The 24,180-nt window shown below is 42.1% G+C and overlaps 1 protein-coding gene across 6 annotated transcripts in view; it reads left to right on the top strand.

Annotated features, from left to right (window-relative positions):
* The first annotated feature begins 207 nt into the window (after positions 1 to 207).
* nfixb (nuclear factor I/Xb) overlaps positions 208 to 24,180 on the top strand; it is a 134,046-nt gene continuing 110,073 nt past the window's right edge. Inside the window, exons 1-2 of one of the 6 annotated variants that reach the window (XM_046414852.1) lie at positions 208 to 1,302; positions 9,835 to 9,918. In XM_046414852.1, the coding sequence (XP_046270808.1) occupies positions 1,300 to 1,302; positions 9,835 to 9,918 (87 nt within the window). In that variant the 5' untranslated portion in view covers positions 208 to 1,299. Of the gene's footprint in view, positions 1,303 to 9,834; positions 9,919 to 13,914; positions 14,541 to 17,744; positions 17,781 to 24,180 lie in introns of those variants that run through there. The other 5 variants (XM_046414855.1, XM_046414868.1, XM_046414853.1 and 2 more) reach the window with 5 other exon arrangements.

Genomic DNA, 24,180 nt, shown 5'->3' with positions numbered 1-24,180 from the left:
AGGTTGTTGTTGTTGTTGACTAGGTAACATTTTACCAACCTTTTAACTGGATCTGCGCCCCTGCTTTTGGCCTAAATATATAATTTGCAAAGCAACGTTTACACTTTCGTCTCCGGTTGTGTTTCACACCCTCCGAAAAAATATTTGGGTTTATCCTAACGTACAGCCGCGGCTGCCTCCCCCACCGCTCCCTAACCTCCGCTCGCTCCCGCCCTCTCTGTCGGCCCCGAGCTGCCCCTACACTTTTGCCGGTGAGAGCTACTAATCCCCTGCGTCCATGGTTTACTCTGAGCCCGTATTTAATTCCTCTAAACCCCCAGCTGCCGTCCTGGTTACTCACTGAACACGACAGCCTGTGAACCGCTCTGGTTATTAATAATTCACCAGCCCTCCGCTCCGCTTCTCCGGCCCCGGCCGCAGGACACCGCGCGTCCTCACTGGTGCGTGCACGAAGTGTTTTCACTACGCGCATTTGTTTACTAAATTTTGGCTGCTCGGTGTCTCACTCGGAAGGTACGCACATTTCACCTCCTTGTTAGCGTGTTCAGCCTAAAGGCAGTCCCGGCTGGCATTGTCCACCAAGTCCCGATAGCCTCATCAACTCTGGTGTGTCTGATGTTGCGACATCCGCACTGCCACATGGTGAGTTTTGATCGAGACACTGTTCTCTCCGCAACTTTCTCCGGACATTGAGGAACAGGTGGGGTAGCACCTCCACGTTTTCATATCAGCAAACCCGGAGCATGCACAAGGAGAAAGCGCGCTGCGTCGTCCCCTCTGCAGGACTCGGGGGCAACAGCTGATCTGGTGAGCGCGTAAGCAGAGTGCAAGCTACTTACTGTCGGTGCACAGCCAGACTCCTGCTCTGTCACTCGGGCTCAGACGGTGATTGTGTCGGTGGCGCAGAGCGCGGTGACTCGGTGGACATTACGGCACCGGGACAGACTGGAGAGAGAGCAGCACGCACTGACAGGCGAGCACAGCCTCGACACGGACGATTTTCATGGAAATATCACGAGCTGGAGGCGAACATAAACACGTAGCGTGAAGAAGTCGGGAAGCAGAAGACTTGGATTATACGGCTCTATCCTCCTTTGCCTTGACTAAGAAGAGTTGACTACAAAAAATGTTTACCGGGCAACAGGCCGTGTATTAGGGCTCTTTTGCTTCCGGTATAAGGCCCAACTGAACAAGAAACCGAGCAGTTTTCTCTCTCCCACACACTTTTTTTTGGAAGCCGAACTTTTTGAGAGTGGAAAATGGGTCTTTGAGAGTGTTGGCACATTTCCCTACACCACAATGGTACGTGCTATGTAAACCAATAATTTGCTCATTTATGCAGTCAGCTTTCAGATTCATTGTAGTTGTCCATAGATTTAATGATACGCAGAAAGAACTTTAAAGTAAAGTTTAGTGGGCTGACTTACCCACTTATAATTCTTGTGTGTGTTGCTATTTACTTATGCAGCTAATGGGTAACAGTCACCAGAGAGTGTGCCAAGTCCTTCCACCTACCTGTATATGTTTGCTCTCACAGTTAGACTCATTATGGTGCTATGGTTATTTATTTATTTAAAATATGTGTATATATATATATATATATGTATATTAATTAGGTGAATTTACCTTATTGCAGTATTGCATGTAGATTTAAAATTATGTTGCATTCAGGAGAACATAACGAACCTTATTATGGTTAAATAATATGTTGCCAAAATTTCTTTCAAACCTCCTGGCCAAATCAGTGTCCAGCCCTCTCATTTCGCTGCCCGATGCCCACTGCCTCCTGCCGTTTTATCCACATGGGGGGACACGACTCCTCTTATTGCAATGGTGTCTGATGTGGGCCTATCTGTGGACTATTTATAGGCACATATATGATACGCACTATCGCAAGTCATACACTGCAAGAGGCGTCCTACAAAAGGTTACATGGTGGCATGTGTAGAGCTCTAAGAGCCAAAATCCCACCTGAAGGCAAAGTTTAACTGAGTTTGAATATTTAGCCACGAGAGGATGAGACTTTTTTTTCAGTGTTAAGTGTTAAATTTGTGCGTAATTACGCACTGCAGTTTAGACCAATTTTGGGCAGGTGATTTATGTGTACAGTTCAGAGAAATCCTGTGACATGACAAAGCAAAAGTTTGCAAACCCTGACCTGGAAATCTGCTCACTTTCAGTATTATTTTAGGATACACCAACATTTGGAATTTTATTTGAGGTTAGAAAGGAATTGACTGCGTTTTTTCATAAGAAAATCTATTATTATTATTATTATTGTTACTATGTCTTGTTTAATCCCCATATGCCCCTGACTGTATATTTGTTTAAACTGGCAAGTGTCTTCCCTGTGAGGTTTTGAAAATATGCATTTGCATTCAGTTCTCAGAGGTTTCAAAATAAGCAATAAGAAGTCTTTTTTATACAGAATTTTGATATATAGCCTGCACATCCTTGACCCTGAGTTTTTTTGTTTTTTTTTTTTTTTTTTCTGGCATGAAATGAGTCAAGTCAGATAATAGTTAGGGGAACCTCCCACATACAACCTTGAAGCTGCTAGATACCAGGAAAGGATCTTATTTGCACATGAATATGGAAGATTATTAGTATGAATAATTATTTGTTTACCAGCATCAGCGCTGACATGGCAGCTGCCCAAGAAGCGCATCAGTAAAAATGATACAGAATTCAGGACAGGCCTCATATGGGATTATCTCGACTTGTTATTCTCCTACTTATAGCAGCAACACACCTCTTTTTTTAAGAAAAAAAAAGAAAATGCTATGTTGTGAATTTGTGCCAAGGATTTCAGTTGCATGTTAGTTTAGTCACCAGAGGGATCTGTCAATCAGTGTCAGGGTTCCTTTAGCTTCCCCCGAGGCTGATGCTCTATCTTTGACACACAAATAACACTTAAACTCTACTTTTCTGTAGAGATAATCTGTAACTGTGGTACTACAGGTTATTGATTTTCCCAGACAGGTCTGTGTTGGAAAGCAAAAATTAAATGAGACCTGTGATTAATGAAACTGTAAACACATTTGGTCTCAAATTATAGTTTACACAGATTTTACACCTCCACAATAAGCCGTATTAGTCATGTTTTAAATATATAGGCATAATAAAAGTATCCTCTGATCTCTAATAGTCGGCATATGTGTGATCTACAGTAAAGGTGCATAAAACATCTACAGGAATCACAGAGTGTAAATAAATAGCTGTTCAAATAGTTGGGGTAATTGTATCCTGTACTGTGTGTGTGTGTGTGTGTGTGTGTGTGTGCAGCCCTCCTCATGATGATCAGTCAAGTGGTTTTCCAGTCTTGTGTGATCTCCCTCTTGGCTGTTGCTGCCAGTGATGTCATCCCTCACTGTATACAGAATATTATGCTATTATGTTTGTCCTGGCCTTGACATTTTCCTGGAAAAATAAATAAAGCTTCAAACGGGCTGTGATACGTTATGTGGCGTGTAAGCTTTTGCCATAGTTTAAAGATGGAAACTCTGATATAAGCTCAAACAGCATAAATATTAGGAGTGAGCTCGGCCTCAGCCCTTTGTCAGGTTGATCGGTTTTTAAGCTGTTGTGACTATTGTAGACAGATAGAGCGGCGCAATCATGTGATGCATTCTTTCACTTAACATTCATGCTGCAATGAATGAATGAAAAGAAAAATATACAAAAAATGTCACTGCTGACTCACAGTGACACAGTGGCCCAAATTGTTTGCATTTACAGTATGTTTTTAAAAGCAAGCAGCTAGTAGAAGCAGAAAAACAAGACTAAAGGGTCACTCTGGTGCTTTAGTACTGCACTTGCATGAATTTGGGGGGACTTATGACAAACAGTTTTTATAAAAAAAGAGAATGATCAAAATCGAAGCAGCAGAGGCTGAGACTGACTTTTGAGTCAGAAAAAAGGGTCCTACAGTTCGCATAATGAAGCTGAATAGCATCATTTATGTAACCTTCCCTACCTGTTCTTTCTAGTTCCACAGATGTTTGAAACCCAGGCTTTCTGACAGATATTTGAAGGGCTTAATTCAATTATAATCCAGATGACATCACTGTGACATCATAAGGCTAATTTTTGTACACTTTAGACAAGGGATGCACTTTTACCCTTGGAGGGGCAAAACTGAAACCTAATGGTGGACAACAGGCCAAAAGCAAACACTTTGTACTATCAGGTGCAAAATGCTGTGAGGATGCCAAGTTTATTGACTGACTTCCTGTGCAAAGTGTCAGTCTGCCCACTGTGCACAGATTATGAAAAGTTATTAATAATTAGGATTCATGTATATTTAAAGGGCATTTTTACCTCACAAAACAAGAAAACTACATAACCATTATAATATATATATATATATATATATATATATATATATATATATATATATATATATATATTGTGTATGTGTATATATATATTTTTAATTACATTTGGCAAAATGAACCTTATGGCAGGCCAACTTTGGCTCACAGGCACCACTTTGGACAGCCCTGCTTTAGAAGGACAACATACTACTGTTTTCAGATGCTGAGTCGTATTCTCTATTGTGAATAAATTGACCTTTATGTGTAAAATCAGTGAAGTGCCCCTTTAATTTCTGGTTAATGTGCATGTCTATAATGACTATTTTCAATCATCATGAGTACTCCTGAAAACACATAATGGCGGACAACGTGCAGTCCAACAAAAACATTAAAGTACACAGGCTGCTCAATACTCCTCTTGTTTTATATTATTTATATTACATCAGCCCTTTTCAGGGTAACATTTGTTAAATTAAGTATGTGAGTATTCAGTCTATTTTTGCATGCATTTCAATCAGAACAGACACTCTCATGGGTACAAAAGCTGTTTTTATGAGTGGTACTTCTTCTTATGGAGCACTGAATCTTGAAAAGTATCAAAAATTACTGTGATTAACTTGTTAGTGGAGAGCACTTTGTGCCAGGTGAGAGCAGCAGGGTCCATTTTACAGCCTGTCTTTATGACTTGTCTCAGTGAGTTTCGTTCAGAGTTTCCTTTAAATAAATGACCTTGAAACAAAGCCGAGGTCTGAGGATAATTTAAGACCCCGCATCAGGTTAGATTTGTTTGCTCTGGAAGCACAACAATAATACATCTGAAGACACTGACGCGTTTCTTTAATTCGTTTTAATAAAAGCACAATGCTAAGATTTTTGAGATGGATATTTTTTGTAGTGTAAAGGAAGCCTCATTTTTTCTCATCAGGCTCGGACTGGTCACATAACACTCCTAACTCTTCCATCTCATTTCTAACCCTGCCTCAATTACTTTATCAAGAGTTAACCCTCACATTCATTGGTTTCACAAGACACCCCAGACTGCACACCAGCTGTGTAACCGAGTAATTTCAGTCTACTTAATTTGGGAAGGTGTTGGTATCTTCTGTCTTCCGAGTTTAAGTTGGAAAAAAAAAATCTAAACAACAATACATGTATTTTCTCTCCTCACTCTCCTCTTTAGGGCCTTAATGAGGAATTAGAGCCAATAGCATTATTCATTAAACAGAGCTTGCCAGCTATTTATCTCTATAACAATATTAGCATATTTGTTTAAATTTTCAACACTTTTTTTTTCTAGCATTCGTAACCAGGTTTAGCATATTTAATAATCTGGCACTGAATGCATCGTACCAAATTGAATGCTGAAAAAGAACCAGTGGCAAGCCCCAGAAACATACTAAAAACCCTTTCTCAACACATACACACACACACACACACTCCTCTAATTACTGCCTCCCCTGCTCCCTGTCTCATTCCTCACCTCCTGAGATACAGGTGTAAAATATCACATTTTTCCAGCATTTCTCCCTGAGGTGGCACTGGCTTGGACTCACACAACGTAAAATTTCCCCTTTCATATTTCCCCCCACACATTTTTTCTACAAACAAGTTCCCCCTCCCATACCTCCCTTTCTTTGATGTGCTTGCCACATCTGCACAGGTTTGTTAGCTTGTTACCAGGTGAAGAATGAGGATACAATTAAGGCTGAATGAATCGGGACTGGGTAAAATGGCTGTTGGGTTTTGCAGTCAAAGTCTCCAATGCTCTAGAAAGTGTTGAGCTCAAATGCTGCAAATATTTAGGATGCTACAGAAGGTAAAGAAGGTTGTTAATCAGTGATTGTGAGGATAGCTGCCTATCATAGCCTGGTGGGTATCCAGAAATAATGGAAACCCAGGGTTCTTTTGTGCTGATCTGTCTCTGTATATGATCAAGAGAATGAGAGAGTCAGGGAAGGTGGGAGACCATATATACATGATCTGATATGTCCAGGGCAGCCAACTTCAGCATTCCGCTTTATATCTGAATTATTTTATATACTTTGGAAAAAAGTCAGCAGTCAGATTGCAGCTGAGGTACTGCAGAGACCAAGACTTATCTTAGTATGTCCCTTTTAGCATGCCTGTGAGTGTACAATGTTCAGTCAGTGGGTTGAACAACCTTGAAAAATAAGACAACAGTTCAACATTTTGGGAGTTTCCTTCTTTGCTTTGTTTTTCAGATTGAGCTTAGCCTAGGTTAGCATAACGACTGGAAAAGGGTGGAAACAGCATACCCGGGCCTGTCCAGAGCAACAACATTTTTCTTGACTGCTTGAAGAAAACAAGCTGTGAATACAAAATAGACATGTGATCACATTTTAGGTTGATATGGCTAACATGTTTGCTAACAGTGGCTAATTTACATCCAGCAGACACAGAGCAACATTAATATTAATTTATAGTCATATTTCTATCCATCTGATGAAAAGCAGTTCAGCAGGTAGCTCTGTTTTAGACTCCACAAGCTACTGAGTGAAATCTGGCTTTTAGTTGCTGAAAGTTCCACCAAGCTAGTCGCTAACTTTGTCTGACATTTCGAGCTGGGCTGGCACTTTAAAGTGGGGTTTTAGTGTTTTGTTTTGTTTTTTTTCACTGCAAACAGCTGCCTGTTGTGATCAAAAATGTGATGAGAGCTGCGAGAGTGAAAACAGTCAATTCTGGGCCAGAAAACTAAAACAATGAGCTAAAAGAGGCTATAAAGCTCTGAGTGGGTGGTCAGAGGATAATTCTCTTTGGGTTTGCCACTGTCTTTAACATTACACATAGCCATGTAGTCCATTTTTCAGATAAAAATACTGATTATAGCTGCTTCCACCTAACTGAATAAGCTGGTTTAAAAATAATAATGATAATTTAAAAAAGCTTTTGATTCCCCCCCCAAAGGTTTGTGTAAGGAATTCGTGCGACTGAATCACAGAGTAACATACAGAGTTCTGAGGTCACAAATGGGACCACTTACTCGCAGACGTGAGATTCATATCAATGTTCTCAGCTTGCTCACGGAAAGAAAGCTTTCAGGCAAATTTCCAAAACTGTTGAATTATCTCTTTAATACATCAGACATACATAATATGGAGACTTGACCTGTTACACTGACCACAAAACCCAATGTTCTCTCCTGTTCTTTGTGATTGTTTGGAGCCATAAAGACATTCCCTGCACTCTGCATCGATAAAATCTGACAACCATTTCAGTGTTGTATTTCACTCAGTCACCAAAAAAGTCAGACATCAAATGATTTCTAGAGGTTTTTGAGTGTTAATTACATGAGACGCTGCGTCTATTCTCGCTTCGGGCTGCCCATATGGATTGGGCATATGCTGCGTATATATAGAAAATCACATATATATATAATTGATACCATGCTCCATAAAAAAAGGGGAAAAGAGGCCAGTGCTGCAGGGAGCTACATCAAACAATCAGTTTCAAACAAATGATGTCCCTCCCTGAGGGCTGGAGATAGAGAAAGATATAACACATAGATTCCAAAATCATTAACTGACCCACATTTTGATCCTTTTATTTATTACTGTTTATTCACCTCGAGCCTGAACTCCATTGTCCGTGCAGCCCAAATCATTTTTCAACTTCAAATGACTAAAACCTGTCAGAAAGAGGCAACTAGAAGTGCCAGTGTGCCTTGTTCTGTGCTGCCCTGTGATTATCAACTAAGCAAAATATATCTTTCAGCTGGTCCGGGTAGTTTAAGAGCTTAACAGAAAGCCCAGGGAGCTTGACAAGGGCACAATTTAGTGGGACAAATGGTTTCAAATGGTTTTCCTCCAGTGTTTCCCCACATATTAATGATGACAGGCCAGAGGTTGGATGCTGAGGCTGAACGCCACGGGTAGTGTTTTCTTAGTCACTTGGATGACTTGAATTCCAACTTTGTTTAACCGAGTGAACGCTTCATGTGGCCCTCGCTAAACTTGAGGCTATCCTAAACAAAACCAGTGTTAATCTTATGTTAATCAATCTGCCTGCTGGACCTTTTGCCACAGCGATCGGGTGAAATCACACACACAGATGCCCTTCCTGTGTTACAGCAAAAAGGGAAAGGGAAAAGACTCGAGCTGTAACCTCTCATTCTGAAGGATATGAATAGCCTGTGTCTCCAGCCGCAGCTTGGTTAGCCCAAGTCTGGGACTTATTATAGTGCTTATGTTTATGCATGTGTCTGTGCATGTATTTGTTCAAGTGCAATCCTGTGTTACAGTGGACGTATGTGTATTTGTGCGCATATGTAAATGCTTAAGTAACATAATGTCTGTTTGAATTCCCTAAAAAATTGTTTATCTCACATGCCAGTTTAAATAGTATAACTTTACATTTTGTTACTGGCTACGAGCAATGTTTGTTCCTGTTTTGGGTCCGTGTTTGTTTCTGCTTACGGTATGCTGAGATATGAGAACGTAAAGTTCTGGAAAATAGGATTATTCCCCGTCTTCTCCTCCATCCAGCAGCTAAACTTAAATCTCCTGGTCTAATTTTGAGTAAAACTTCCTTCCTCTAACTCACAGAACCGCTGAGTTATTTTCATTAACCTAACAATTTTTAGCCCTTGCCTAACAGGTTTAGTTGATTTCCAGAAACAGACATTCAAATTTAGCCTGGTGAAAACCAATTTGTACCAGTTTGGACTTAAAAGTAATAGCCATGGGCTCGCTAACCAGGCAGAACTCCCATCCCCGATCCAGATCCTCAGTCTGTGGTTCCCTCCCGTCCATGTCGTCTGGCCCGGCTGCCTCAATTGACAGCAGAACTGCAATGAACACTCATTCAGAGCCCAAGTCTCTGCTGGCGTGTCCCACGGCATACAAATGAACCACACTGAATAGAAACAAACACTTAGAATAAATACTTTAGCTGCGTCTATCTGTGAATGCAATGTAGGGCCTGTGGTGCAGCCAAGGGCTTGTGTTTGTACATGTGTGTGTGCTCATGTGGCAGATGCATGGCCTCTGAGTCTGTGCCGAATGTGTTTAGTATGTTAGTGTGTGTGTAAGTGTGTGTGTGTGTGAGAATGATTTATGCTCAGCGATCAATGATCAGTGCACACTGACAGAAAAGTGACCATTCAGGTGAAACAGTAAGGGCAGGAAATACCATTGTGTCAGAGTATTCTGTGTGTGTGTGTACGGCAGCTAAACACTATGCTCCCCATTTGAGTGGTGGTAACCGGCAGGCCTCAGGCCTGCACAGCATATGGGTTCAGGCCGACAGCACACATCGTGAACTCTGTGTGTGTGCGGAATTTGCAGATGAAAGACGCTGATTCTCAAGTAGTTATCATGGTGGTGGGACTTGAGGATGATTAATAAATAGATCAGTATAAGAAGCAGCAGGATGAGGAGGATTCTTACAACCAGAGTCTGTGTTTATGGCTTTATAGCCAGCTTTTCTGTATTTTCTGGAATTCCCTCAACATAAAGAAAGTGTCAACTAATGAAAAAATGACTGTTGTGTTACATTTCAGGCAACCGAAACCTTTCTGTTGAACGAAGAACCCTCCAGAGGTCCTGGGATGCCTGAATGCTTTGTAGTATCAGATTCATACAGGGTATGCATTTATTATTATTATTATTATTATTTTTATTATTTCATGTGTTGGTATTAAATGTGTTATTTAAGTCATTACTCATTACTATGACTGACAGTCTGTTTTCATGCTCTTGGTAATTGCACCGCAATCATAATGTCATTCACAGCTCCCTCTACTCAGCTGCAAACCATTACAATCATTATTTCCACACGCACATTTAAGAAAAAAGGGGGCCTTCGCAACTCCACCGAAGCGCCCTCGCCTCACGGGAGTGAAAATGATGACGATAATGTGCAGCATGCCTCGTTGTATAAGAAACCAAAGGAATTGAAAGTTTAAAGAAAGGGGGCAGCTCTTCTGAAAAAGGGAGAGAGAAATTCACCTCAAGAGCGCAGTGAACTGAATGATCGACGTGATATAAAATGGTAATAAAAACAAAGGAGCAGGGACGGGGTGGGGGGTGGGGGTCTGTGGATGACTGAAAATGTGATTGTTAATGAGGTGGGAGCCAGTTTTCTAGGCTGCAGTCTTTGTTTCCCAAAGTTAAGACTTACGCCAAGTCTCTCAGAGAATCTGGGTTGCTACAGTGTATCGTGTGTCTCGGGGTACAGAAATGAACCATTATGGCTGTAATTGAGTAGCACGGCTGCTGGAGGAGACTTTTGGAGAGGGGGAGGAGCGTCGGTGGAGCTGTATTGGATTCCAGGGGCAGCGAGTTCAAGAACATCCACAGGAGGGTGTCCACCTCCAGCTTCTCACCAGGAGGTCTGCTGTGGGGGGCTACGTCTTATATAAAGTGCATCACAGCTCCGTTCTTTCTCTGTCTTTGTGAGTGTGCGTGCATGTGTGTGTGTGTACTTGGCTCACATGTCGGTGTTTTTCTTTTTACTGCAATCTTTTCAGATCCTATATTAAAAGTGAAGAGAAATGAATTTAACACCCTGTTTTGGATCCTAAAGAGTGAGAGGTTGCAGCACCGTTGTTTGCTTTTTTTAGGCCCCAGCTTTTTTGTTTGTAATCTCTTAAAATGAAGAGCTGTCTCCTTGCATGAGGGTGTACTGTAGATATGGGTTAGAGACAGGCCTGATGATGTCAAAGTATCCAGTATTTAACAAGAAAAAAAAAAATCTCCATCTTATCAAGTCATCTCAATAATAGAATCCCCAAAACCTCATTTTCTTAAAACAAGTGACATAAGTGAGATTTTCAATCTGTTTCCAATAGAAATCAACTTGTTTCAAGAGCTTCCAAGAAGTGAATGTCTGTGTGTTGAAACAAGACAGGACAAGGCAGCTTATAGCTACAGAATGAAAAACATGAAGTGTAATTTCAGAAAATATTTAAGATGAAAAAAAGCATCCTTCACCCTGGCTATCACTTCATTCTTTTCACTCTCGTCCTCAGGTTCTCATCAGACAAATTTATATATAGACAGCACCATATGCAATATTTATATATACATATAGATCACTCTTCTGCAAATAGACATCGTATCATAGAATCATGAAATGATCATCGTATAATATCACAGAATCACATCAGAATCGCATCAAGTCAGTTCCATGTTGAACAATTTAGCCTACAGTCTCCTAAGGATAGACATCAAAGGACATTAAAGTCATTATAAAAATGCACGGCCTCATAATCACAATGCTCTAAAATCTAAAATTCACTGCAAATGAAGAAACTGTGACCAGAAACACATGAAACTAATTGATTTAGTCTGGAAAACAATAGAAATAGACCAGATTAAAGATCCCTTCCACGCTAAAAATTCTCTAATGTCTGTCTGACATGGATTTTGCTAAGAAAAAATGCATTATTACATCACCTACAGCACGCACTCCTTCTCCATCTTTAAAAATTGTAGGCTGCATGAAATTTGCAAATGTTTTTCATTTCACAAGTTTAACCTCTGGGCACAAGATGTTTCCTACTTCAGTGTAAAGTCCAGTCTCAGTGTGTGTGTGTGTGTGTGTGTGTGTGTGCGCACATCACTTACGTCTGCTCAATACTGGACCAGGATTGGCTTCCGAACCATTTGTGATGTCATAAATCGTGGTCCTGGGCTCCGCCTCTTAAACATTTACACTTTGAGCAATGAATGTGAAAATCGTGTCAGACTCTGCACACGCATCTTTCTGCACAGTGAAGCTCAGGCATTCAGCTGTAGCAACAAGAAGAAAAACACATCTTTGACTGGAGGCGGACTTTAAAGTCTGAAGTCACATGTTTAATGACTTGGTAAGAAAGAAGTCTTGTGGCCCATCTCATTTGTCTGGTCTCGACCCCCCAGGCTGGGCACCACTTCTTAAAGCACAGAATGTGCACTGTGTGTAAACTGCGGCCCACCATAGCTGACATCTGCTTGCCAAACTTTTGATCATCTCCCATGCATTGTGTGTCCTTTAACACCAGATAGACAGCCAGGTGCGGCATCATCACTTGTTATGATTGTTTTTAGGCAGACTTGCATTTCATATCATCCTTGAACAACCTCTTTTTCAGACCTAAAGCTCCCCTGAAGTAGTCCGCACGAGAATAAATTGCTCATCAACTCCTCTAATCGTTTATCAGCGAGAGCCGCGGTTTTTGTTTAATGCAACTTGTACAACAGCTTCGAGCTGGTGGGTGAAGACATTGCAGCGCTGGCCACTCTGGAGCAGTGGTAAATATGTATATTCGAAGCGTGTGAAAAAGCAGAGCCGCAGCAGACCCACCAACCGTAGCATATGGCTCTACCATGTGTTACTTAATGAGAGATTTACTCACACAGACCACTAAATGTGTGGCTCATTTAAGGAGCCACGGCAGAGGAGTGTTTGCGTGTGTTGCATGCAAGTCGACTCTATAAAGTGGGAGTGGGGGGAAGGGGGGCTGATGCCCGTGTAACCGCTCGCTGTAACCTTTTGCACTTGTGGTGCTTTTAATGACTCCAAGTGAAATGAGAGCAAAGAATATCACTTAAATGTAACATGCAGGTTTTATGAATCAATACACCTGCCTGAACGGAAACCAAAAGGTGTGTGTGTGTATGTGTGTATGTTATGTAGGGCGTGTCCGTATGTGTGTGTGTGTGTGTGTGTGTGTGTGTGTCTCATGTTAATCATGTGTCATTCTGCAGAAAGGAATGCTGGGATTCTAACCTTGTTGAGGACAGGAGGTTAGAGTTTGTGGCATACATACAGTCCTGACCACACACTTTCTCCCTCCCGGCCTGCGTCTCTGGCTCGTGTATCTGGCCATGTGCAGTAATTGGCCACACAGAGCCCAGATCTCTTTGTTTTCGCCCTGCACAGGCTTGCGGTAGACATGCACAAGCAGTAGGCCTCGTAAATCTGTGGGACTCCAGTGTCAGGCCCAAAGTTTCAGCTCCGCTTCTTTACAATGACTTCACTCCCGCCCAAATTCCCAGTGTACCACACTCGGGAGTAAGTCCAAGAGACTTTATTTTATGACTTTTATGTGATATGTGTATCACTCACTGCTGTCTGTGTGTGTGACAGACACAATTTAGTATTCTGATACTGCTCAGAGGCTGTGATTATATATGTCTGTCTTCACTGTTTGCTATTTTTCTAGTGAACGCTGCAGTGACTGTTTGGCTTGGACTCACTTCACTGGTTTTTGAGCTACAGTTGTGGGTTTCCAGACTGGGTCAAATATGGTTCAGTAAATAAATAGTCTTAACTTTACAGCCCTGATGAGATAATGCGTTGATTCAAATGCCAGCAAATGAATTTAAGTATATAATCCAGTGCAAACTTTAGCTTTTAATGCACAAGACTTAAGAGCTGAAATCCTCACATCAGGAGCTGCAACAGAATATTTCATTTTTGCAGCCAACCCAGCCAGCATAACCCTGGTTTATACATTATATACATTATTAATTATTTGGGGAGTCAAATAAGAGACGCTCATCTCTTTGGAGGATGTTCATCTCGCTGCTTCTCACAAGTTCTAAAAAGTTCGCACAGGTTCCTCTGAATATGTAAACTTTTTATTTTATTTATTTTGCCTAGCAGCTGTTACACCGCTTTGATCTTGTTCTGATGAGGCGTTTACGTGTCTCCTTCGAGTCAAAGTGGAACAGTGCAGCCACAAATACATTAAACGCAACTCGTCTACTCGATGGTTATTATTTTCGAATCTGCAACACGCAATGGACGGGTTCGTAACTCAGCAAAATCGTAACATTACCACAGAGCGCGCGGATACAGCCTATAGGCTCCGCGCTGCGCGTCACACGGCCATCAAAGATTAATAATAATAACAAAAAAAAGAAAGATCGATCTCATTTCAAAAGTCAGAAGTTCTGCCGACGTGACCTTGATGAATTTTCAGAAAAAAAAAAACGAGAAAACGAAACGCCTTCAGGGAGAATTCTTTGCATAGAGGAGAGCGATAAACGTCCTGCTGCAGGAGGAGAGGGGAGGGAGATCAAGTTTTTTCCCTGAAAGTTTGTGCAAGCTTTCACTTTCTAGGCGGGGTTACTGTAAGCTGCAGCAGCATGGAGTGAGAGAAACAGGACGGCGAGCGATTGCAATGCAGCACTATACCGAGCTTCCATCCAACTTAAATAAGCTCTCCAATTCTCCTTTCTAAAAATAACCATGTACTCCCCGTACTGCTTGACACAGGTAAATTGTCTTATCTTATTCCATTGTTTGGCTGTAGTGAGGACGCCGGTTTTTATTGCGCTGCCTCTGTCTGCTATTTTACATGTGTTTATTTGTATTGTTTGAGTGTCTTTCTGCTTTGACTCACTCTGAAACTTCACCTCCACCCTCCGTCGCTCGTCCCGCCGTTTGTGCCACAGGAAACTTTGTTGCGCGTTTCCATCGCACATGGTTTTGGAGAGAAAATGGCGCTTCTCCCGAAATGTATTTCATATAAAAAAAGAAGGAGGGGAGCCCAGCAGGAGGAGGGGAAAGCAGAGCGCAGGGACAGACGGACTGTGGACCGGAGTTTAATATTACTGCTGGAAGATTTTTCCAAGTGTCGAAGCTCTTGCAGGAGTTTTTGGCCGGTGAGAGGAGTTGCAGGAGAGCAGGGCGCACACCGCCGCCTTTAGGGCTGCTTTCATGTGGAGCTGAGACCGGGAGAAGCGAGCGTTAGAGCTGCTGCTGCTGCTCTGTGCGTGTGTGTGTGTGTGTGTGAATGAGTGTGTGTGTTATATACTGTGAAGAACAGCACACACGTCCTGAGATAGTGTTTTTTTTTTCTGGAGCTCTGCCACAGCGGTTGACTGTTTTACAAGGTTTTTTGCACATGAATGCAACACGTGTTGTAGTTACTGTACAGGTAAACAGGAGACACAGTAACTACATAGTTTTTACATGTGTTTTTCAGCCCCTGTCTTTTCATGTTGCTGTTGTTTTTCCTGACCTGAGTGTAGACAACATTGTGCTGAATGGCGTTTCATGTCATTTAGACTAGCTTAACAAAATAAATGTCACTGTTTTTTAATGCAAGATTACATCTTTTGACGTCCTGCTGCAGGTATACCCCGTTAAAACCCAGTCTTGCCTTTTGCAAATTTAAAAAAGACAAAGTGCCAGAAGCTTTTAGAAAAATTTTATTAAGTTTATTTTATTTTGTTGTTGCTGTCCGGAAACTTCCCAATATGATTGCTGAGCCTTTTCTTTTAGTGTAACATAAAACTGTGAAATAGTCTCTTCAGGTGTGAGACATCCAAAATAAATGCTGCCTTTTGACCGCTTTTGTCTCGCCCTCTAGTCATACTTGAACTTTTTTTTTTAGTAATGCTTCATCATATTAAAACCTCCATTGTTTTAATAGTTAATCCCAGTCTAAAATATCTGCTTTTACTACATGGAGAGAGAGTGAATAGAAATAATTTACAGGCTGCTTGCAGAACTTTGTTTCAGTGAGCCTCGTGCACCACAGCACTTCAGAATGTAAAATCCAACATGTGTTCCCTTTCATGCTCTTAATCTCGATTCTTTATAAGCTCAAGTGTGCTTTCGTCCAGCAAAATAAAATCCGAAATTTGGAAATCTTTAATGTTTCTGTCCGGCAGACAGAGCTGCTTTTTTCAGGTCTATAAGGTTTCTGGTTCCATCATTTCAGCCAAGCGGTGGCAACGACCAGCCCATGTGAGACAGCTGCTGGAAGTCTTACTCTTACTTGTTTATCCCTCATTGGCTTCATGTGACAGTGGACTGGCAGGGCACATTTGACGTCTAATTCATTCCTGGTTTTTGCAGTGGTTTTATTAAAAGACTTCCTCCCATCATGCGCCTCTGACGGCTGCTACCAGAGGCTGGGAGGATGTTCTCGGACTCCTCTCTCGTGCAGGCACAAGTCTGTTTTCCATTTCAAAACCTTAGCAGCTCGGACCGTAATCTTACCCTCTCGCTCACACCAAAGGGGGAAAAGAGATTTTTTAAATTATTATTATTTTCCCTGAATTCTTCATTTTGTTGAAGAAACTATTAGAGACCAATTAGCCATTTGACTATACGGGTGAAACAGACTGAATGTACCTCAGAAATGTGAAGAAAATGGAACCAGGTCATTAAACTCTGATAACAGACATCACATGCCTGTAGATTAGAATAAGCTGTGTGTATAAGATGGTTTACTTGCAGGTTTATTTTAAAAAGCTCTTCGCTCTGGGTGGTTGCTCCGGCCTGCATTTCAAAGCAGGCCTTCAGAGATGATGACTTTATCTATAAGTGATAAAAAAAAATATCTCTCGCAGCAGATAATCCTTGCACAAAAGAAGCTTTTATTTAGCTACATAAATTTCCCATAATCAACTCTAATTGGCAACAGAAGCTGGTACAGTGTAATGCTGTGCACATGTTGCACATAATGGTGACTTGCAGTGTGTCATTGGCCGGGCGGGAGGACGACAGAAGCGCGTGTGCAGCCCGGGAAAAGCCCCTCACACTCTGTTTTCTTATCGTTTTTGGAGAAATTTGTTCCCGTGTGTGTGTGTGTGTGTGTGTGTTGAGCAGAAACAACTTCCCTCTCCGTGCAAACAACACCAGCAGCCCCTCTCTCCGTTTCTCCTCTCTCTCTCTCTCTCTCTCTCTCTCTCTCTCTCACACACACACACAGGAGTCCCTCGCAGCCCCGTCTGCAGACGGAGAGGCACATTTTGTTTATTTAATTGCTGTTAATAATTAAAAATTCGAGCTTGGACAACAATTGTAAACAATCGAATGAATTATTAACTGTGATAAAAAAAAAAATTAAAAAAGCTTTGCTTGGGAGAGGCAGCGTGCTGAGATGTGACGGACGGTGCGTCATTAGGAGAGGAGAAGACGCGTGTGTGTGTGTGTGTGTGTGTGTGTGTGTGTGTTCATATCGATCTAATTCAGGTATAAAAGTCACATTTATATTCACAGACCTTGAAGTAAAACAGATCATATAAGTTCGTCAAGAGAAGTGGAAGTCAGTCCCACTGCAATGTCTCCTATTTTTCATTTCCATTCGGAGCCTCTAATTTGAGTCAAACAGACATTTTCCTGCTCCGCTTTTCTTTGACATCATTTCCTGGTCTGCCTTTACGTTGGTGACGCTGTTATTGTACGCTTTGTCCGTTTTTTGTTACTTTCTCCAAGCCTTCAGTCTCCGTGTTCCTGCAGGCCGCAATGACGCAGCACAAATCTGCACCTTCAAAACAGGCTTTTTTTTTTTATTGCATTTTTTTGTGTGTTCAGTCGTGCTGTCATGCAGCTCGTAATGTTGTCATCTCAGACTGTTTTCACTGGTGCGACATTTTAACTTATTCCTTCCCTCTGCCCCCCTTCTGCCCGCCTGGACGCTGACCCCTGCTCTCCTCGCCTCTTAACACCCTCTCAACACTAAAGTATTACCCTACTCACCTTCTAAACAATGCCTTAGTGGTAAGTCCTATTTAGTGCCTATTTATTCCGCTTTAGGTGTGTGTGTTTTCATATATTCCATCTTGAGAATTGTTTTTTTTTTTTTGTTGGGGGGGGGGGATTCTCCTGAAGGGCCGCTCACGCTGACCTGCAGCTGCAAACAGCATAAGGGCCCCGCGCAGGAAAAGAGAGAGCAAACCCTCTGATTATTTTGCACACTCACTTCATGAAAAGTTTCTCTCTGTGTGTCTCTGCAGCCTGTTATTGGCAACGTGGTCTGAGCGGACGTCACTTTCCCTCTCTGCAGTGCAGTCGAGCCGCAGCTTCGACCACCTTGTGTTTAAAATGTGTGCAAAAACAAATATCAGATCGGAGTTTTGGAAGACAGACAAAAAGTCGACATTACTTAACCTCTAAGGTAGATTTTATGAAGGCGAGATGCTTTTTCCTGACGGGGTTTTTTGATTCTGCCGTGTTTTAAACAAGGAAACAAGTTATGAATTCATTTGAAAACACCTGCGTTTCGAAAGGTCTCTCCCTCTCTCTCTTTTTATCTTAATTATAATTGCATCATGCAAGCTATTAACTCGCGCTGCGCATTTCCCTTAGGCATTTCGTCTTTTTTCATGCAGCTGCACGTCCCTGTTTGCCTCGGTGCGGGCCAATAATCGGACAGTTCACTATCCGATCTCCTTACTCCGTGACAGTCTGTGACAAATGTTTTCTTAGTCCGTCTCTAATAGTCAGGAGTCCCCTCTGTTTTCAGGTCCCCGTCTCAGCGCTCATGACTTATTGCTGTGTCCTCCCAGTCTGGAGGTTTTATCAGCTCTATATGTTGCTCCAAGAGGATGTATTGTATTTTCATTACGTCACCGTCAGTCCTTATCGCTCATTATCAGCCGTGTTTTCAAAGAAAATATCAAAGAGGAGGGAAAACATGAGGTAGTTTGTTTTATGTGATAATCTGATTAAATTCATTTCGTCAATACCGGGACTTTGAGGCTTTAACTTAACATTTACGCATATTTGGTGAGGTGGCCATTACGCACGACCACCTCTGCTCCTCTCTCTCTCTCTCTCTCTCTCTCTCTTCCCAAGGTCTGCAAAATGAGTTGGACCAGCTGTTCAGAGGATTAAAATCTGATGGAACTGCAGTCTGAATAAACAGAAAATGTTGGATTTTTTCAGAATTAAAGGCACGCACCTGCACACAGACATGCAAACATGCGCTTACAACCTTTGGTGCCATGTCTTCATGCCAATTAGGCCCCTGAGTGCTTATCACTGGAGCAGCCAGGAGTAGCCAGTTTTACCAGTTTTCTTGTTGACTGTAACTCATCTTTAAGAAAAAAAAAGAAAAGAAAAGAAAAAAAAAACATTTTCAAGCAAATCGCTGCGGTTTCATTTCAAACGCTAGCACCAAAGTCACATTGCAAAGGATTAAGAGTTGGTTTCGCTGCCTGTATTCCATTTGTCAGATAGGTATATTGAATTATGACATCACTGTGGGTTTTGGTTCAGTTGCACACAGACTGACTTGTCTTAATTCAGCTCCAGTCTAACTCCCTGATGCCAAACGGCAAGAAGTAGTTCACTTTGCGTGGATATTTGTGTTGAGAAGTGACCCAACAGCCAGTAAAGCACTCTGCTTTTGGCCAGCAGACAGAAGAATGAACTCATGGTACATTTGATTGACATGTAGGGCTGATCCATTGTGCTTGCTTGTAACTGAGTTGTGTGTGCACACGTGGAAGAGGGGAAGACAGGCAGGGAGTATAACGGGTGAAATTGAAGTCCCCGATTGGCTGCCCTGCTGTTTTGTGTTGTGCAGGCAGCACCGGATCTTTTCCCTTCATCACGGGACACCAGGCGGTCATAATGCCAGACGCTTGACTGAGACACCATGTTCCTTTTACTTATTCATTCATACCATGCAGCCAGTTACAGGCTGATCCACTGCAAAAACTGTCATTGTTTTTATAAAATGTAATGTTTTACACAGTGCATGCAAGCTTGGCTCATCTGAGGTGGCATTTTTTGTGTATTTGTGTCCTTTTTGGTTGGTGCCACCAAAGGTCACCAACCTAAAACAAGGAGGCAGCCCTACTAAGACACCCAAAGGCTTCAAATGAGAGCTTTTTGTTATCTTTGCAGCTTCAGAATTGGCAGCATGTCTTGGTTGATCTTCATTCTAACTATTTGCTGTATTTCTGAACTGAGGGGGTTATGAAGGCTTTTGTGATTAATGTCTTTGTCAGTGATATAAATTTTCTGTGTTTATTGTGAGCTGGTGATTGGGGGGGTGGGGGGGAACACCGTGTGTCAGCAGGAGTGAATTTACGGTGATTTTTTTTGCAAAGACATTCCGAGCTCTCTTTAGTGGCGAAGACAAAGACGAGATGAGCTTGGCGCATTTTGGCAGCGGGCGATATAGGTTTGAATTGAGTAGCATGTAGTTTTTATCTCGCGCTGCATGCAGAGAGAGGCAGGACCAACTGCGTCTCATTCAGTATCAGCACAGCTGTCCCAGCATCCGTGGAGAATGGATTCCTACTGCTACTGCCATGGGAGGCTCCAGCCAAGAAGAATGGGAGGATATCCAGTGTGTGCGCTTGTCTTTTAAAAGGAAGGCGAGGAGTGAGAGGAGCGAGTAATACACTGGTGTGTGTGTGTGTGATTTTGCATGTGTGTGTCATGTTGTCTCCACCCGCCTCACTTTTCCTTCCCTCATGTCACCTCTGGCACGGATTAGTCTTTGGCACAACCCTGGCGGTGCCGGCAGCCCCAGCGTGGTTCTGTGGTCGCCGATATGTTGTGCTGTTACCATAGCTACTGAATACACACACACGCACACGCATGCACACACACTGGTGCTAAATTACATAATTGAGCTAGAATATACAGAGGAACACTAAATACTTAGTGTACAATATGAAAGTGGAGAAAGGGAGGAGAGGATGGGGGGAGGTAGTCTATATGGTGGTCGTGGGGGAGGGGGGTTCTCAATTTAGAAACCACCAAGACAGAATGTGCCTTTACGAGAGTGAACCGTGAGCAGAAAACAGACATGCATCGGTGAATATTTGAGAGATTTGTCATAGCTGAATTAGACACCAGTACAGTGTGTTCTTTCCTCCTTTTTTGAGTCATAATTCTTAATAATAGTGGCCATTTGTAACGTTGTGACAACCTTTCTGACGGGGCTGCTGAGGGTATGGTTTTTGTGGTGACACACTAGTGGTGTTTGTGTGTGTGAAAGAATGAGAGAGAGAAATCTGCAATGTTTGGATATGAGAGAGGGCGTGGCACCTTAGGCCTGTACAGATACACCATGAGGCATGCACACATATTTCTTCCTCTACCCTCCTCCTCCTCCTCCACCTCCTGGCCCCCAGCTTGTTTTGAATAGAATATCTGTATCGGTGAGAGTATCAGTGATATATCGAATATCAGGCACCATTTCCGTCACACTTGGCTTAAGCTGGATAGGGCTTCAAGGGCAAAATCTTTGAACTGCAAGGTGGCGTATCATTTCAACTGATGAGTCTGTTGTTGTAATTTGAAGACCTCCTTCAGAATTATTTAAAACAGATATAAATATTCTGCTTTGAATTACATTTATGCCCGATATATTTTTTTTGTTTTACCCCACCAAAAGTCCAATTACCCTGTGAAAAAATCTTAACATGACTTCATCTCCCTCTCTCAAGGTGAATATTGAACCGTGATTGGCTCCTAGACTTGTGGTGATGTCACAGAATCCTGCTCTTGCGTCCACGCCTTGAACTAAGTTTCAACAATTTATTTGTGCCACTAGCGTGAAGCCAGTAGCACAAAACTGTCGTCGCCATGAAGTATTTCAGTCAATAAAGTCACATTGCAGATTGTAACGTGAATAACTGCTGTACATTTCTGTTTAGTTAATTTTGTTCTGTGTCTAGTGCTACAGAAGACAGGCCGAGAAATATGTCTGAGTGCGCTTTGTTCTTGCATTGAACAAATCTGAACTAATGCCAGTATCAACACATGGAGCGATTGTTGACAATAATTCATTCTCTGTTCTTTCTTTTTAACCAACGAGTATGATTTCCGTAAAGACAGGGCTGCATGACATTGACTGTCCAAGACATGTTGTGTTCCCCGAAGGTGAACGTAAAACGGTTTGAACTTGCGACCGGGCAAAACAGGGAGGGTGCAAAGCCATTGTATCGGTCCGTCACAGGTCAGGAAGAGATAGAGAGTTGTCGTTGCGGATCGCTGACGGCCCACTCAAGGTCACTTCTGTGTGGGCAATCTGGGCATGTTGTTTGGCCTGTCCTGCCAGTCTGACTGACCTACATCTCGCTGCACTGGCTAAATATATACAGTAGACCCCTCATTACAAAGCTTCCAGATTAATCTGGATGAAATCTGAGCACCGGTTCACTCTGCGTGTGTGCTTGACTGCAGCCTACTCTCCACAAGCTCGCCCAGGCTGACTTTCCATCTCAGTCAGTCTCTCACATATGCACTCTCTATCCAAAAAAAGGGGAAAAAAAAGGCAGATGCAGGCGTTCACACAAACATGCCACACGCATACATATTATCATCTTGTGAATATGACAGGAGCTGCAGCCACAAGAGGTCTACCCATTCAGAAACAAACCCTCTCTACATTTGGAGTTTACAGTGTGTTTGTTTGAATTCAAGCCTAACTACGTGTAACGCACAAGCTACATTTTGCAGTGCGTCACATAACACACCTGCACATACTTAACCACATGAGGCACAGGTGTGCATTCTTTTGGGGAAAAAAAAACACACACACACCCAGTAGGCTTATGGCTGCACTGCAACAGTAGAGTGTGTGTGCGTACATGTAGGGCAACATTTTTTTGTCTGATGTAAACCCCCAGCACTGTCAGCTGTACCCAAGTAACCCTTCACTGGTCCCCCTGTCATGTTCCAAATTTGAATTGATTTTAAATTGGAATCAAATTGTTACTCAACGCTGTTAATTTTACAAAAGTGAAAATTATTTTTAAATTTTTCATACAGTTGAGTTGTCAATGTTTTGGTTAGTTTGGTCAGGTTTGCACTTATACTGGCCACCTCTTGGAGTGTTTCAACTGTTCAGCCATTTCTCTTGGCTAGTTTAAAGATTTACTTTTAGCAAACTGTTTCGGCTGTCCATCCATCCTTTGTCGCTAGCTAGACATATTTCAACCACTTAGCTGTTGCTTTTAGCTGTTGCAGCTGTTTGGTTAGTTTTAGCTTTCCACTTCAACTGTTAATCAATTAGTTTAGTTAACTATTTACACTATTTTACTTTTATTCCAATTGTCTTTAGACTCCTCTGCTCCCTTGCTGCCTAGTTCTCAAACACTTTAAATTGCAACTGTCCAGGTTTTACTCACCAGGTGGATTTATTTATTTTTTTTGGAAATCTTATTTCATTTTTTGATTCTTAGCTACTCTCCTGTCTTTTCACATGCCATCCAGCAACTGTCGAATTAACCCCTTGGTGCACGATCTGCCTCTGGTGTGGAATTACTGATAGAGGAAGCCAGTAAACAAAGATTCAGTAATTCATCTATGGCTTTCATGTGTTCTATCCATCCATCCATCCATCCATCCTATATTTCCTGACAAAACAAACATCTCAGCACACCTGGCGAAGTCTGGAAAGCTGATTACGCTCATTTGGACACAAAGGACAAAGACTTCATTGGGCTGGAGTTGGGATGTAACAGTGGTGCTGAGGATTGTTCAGTTGTCAGAAGATGACATCACGCAGTGACGGCACTCAGTGTTGTAGGATTCATTAACTTTTCACCGCTTCTTTGGCTTTCCTTTAAGTAGAGGAGGGATAAAGAGGCATTGATTGGCTCCTTGATTGTACCTCAAATTTCCAGAGGCTTTCTTTCATCATCACGCTACATTACCTCATGCTGCAGCAGAAGCAAGATTGTTCCAAGCAGAGTCCTGGATATGAACATGCAGGAGTACAATCCATAATGGCTATTTAAAAGATAAGAGTATGAGCCCAGCAAGGAATACATCCATGACTTAAACTCCGCATCAACTTTCAGTATCCGCTTTTATTTTCTTTTGAACTTGGCTTATAGTTTCTGATTGGGCTTAATAGGCATTTATGGGGTTAATGTTCGAGAGAAAATCTTTTCCTGTCTTGGGGGTGGGTGGAGGAACGTTGACGCTTGGAGGCTTATGAACCCGCAAGTCAAACAGTAATGAAAACAGTTGTGACCTGATTTCAAGAGCCGGGGAAAACGACCTAGAGTAGATGGGGAAGGAGGATTTTAAGTTACAGACAAAGAAACACAGACAATAATATCTTAGAACGACAAAGCTTCTTCACTCTTTTGTCTTTTCCTCATCTTTTCTCGTTGCTTTCTTACTTGTGTTCCTTTTCATTTCTTCT

This window comes from Scatophagus argus, chromosome 16, assembly GCF_020382885.2.
Source record: "Scatophagus argus isolate fScaArg1 chromosome 16, fScaArg1.pri, whole genome shotgun sequence".
Lineage (NCBI taxonomy): Eukaryota > Metazoa > Chordata > Actinopteri > Scatophagidae > Scatophagus > Scatophagus argus.
Note: the sequence above shows the minus strand (reverse complement) of the source record. Positions and strands in the feature narration are given on the sequence as shown.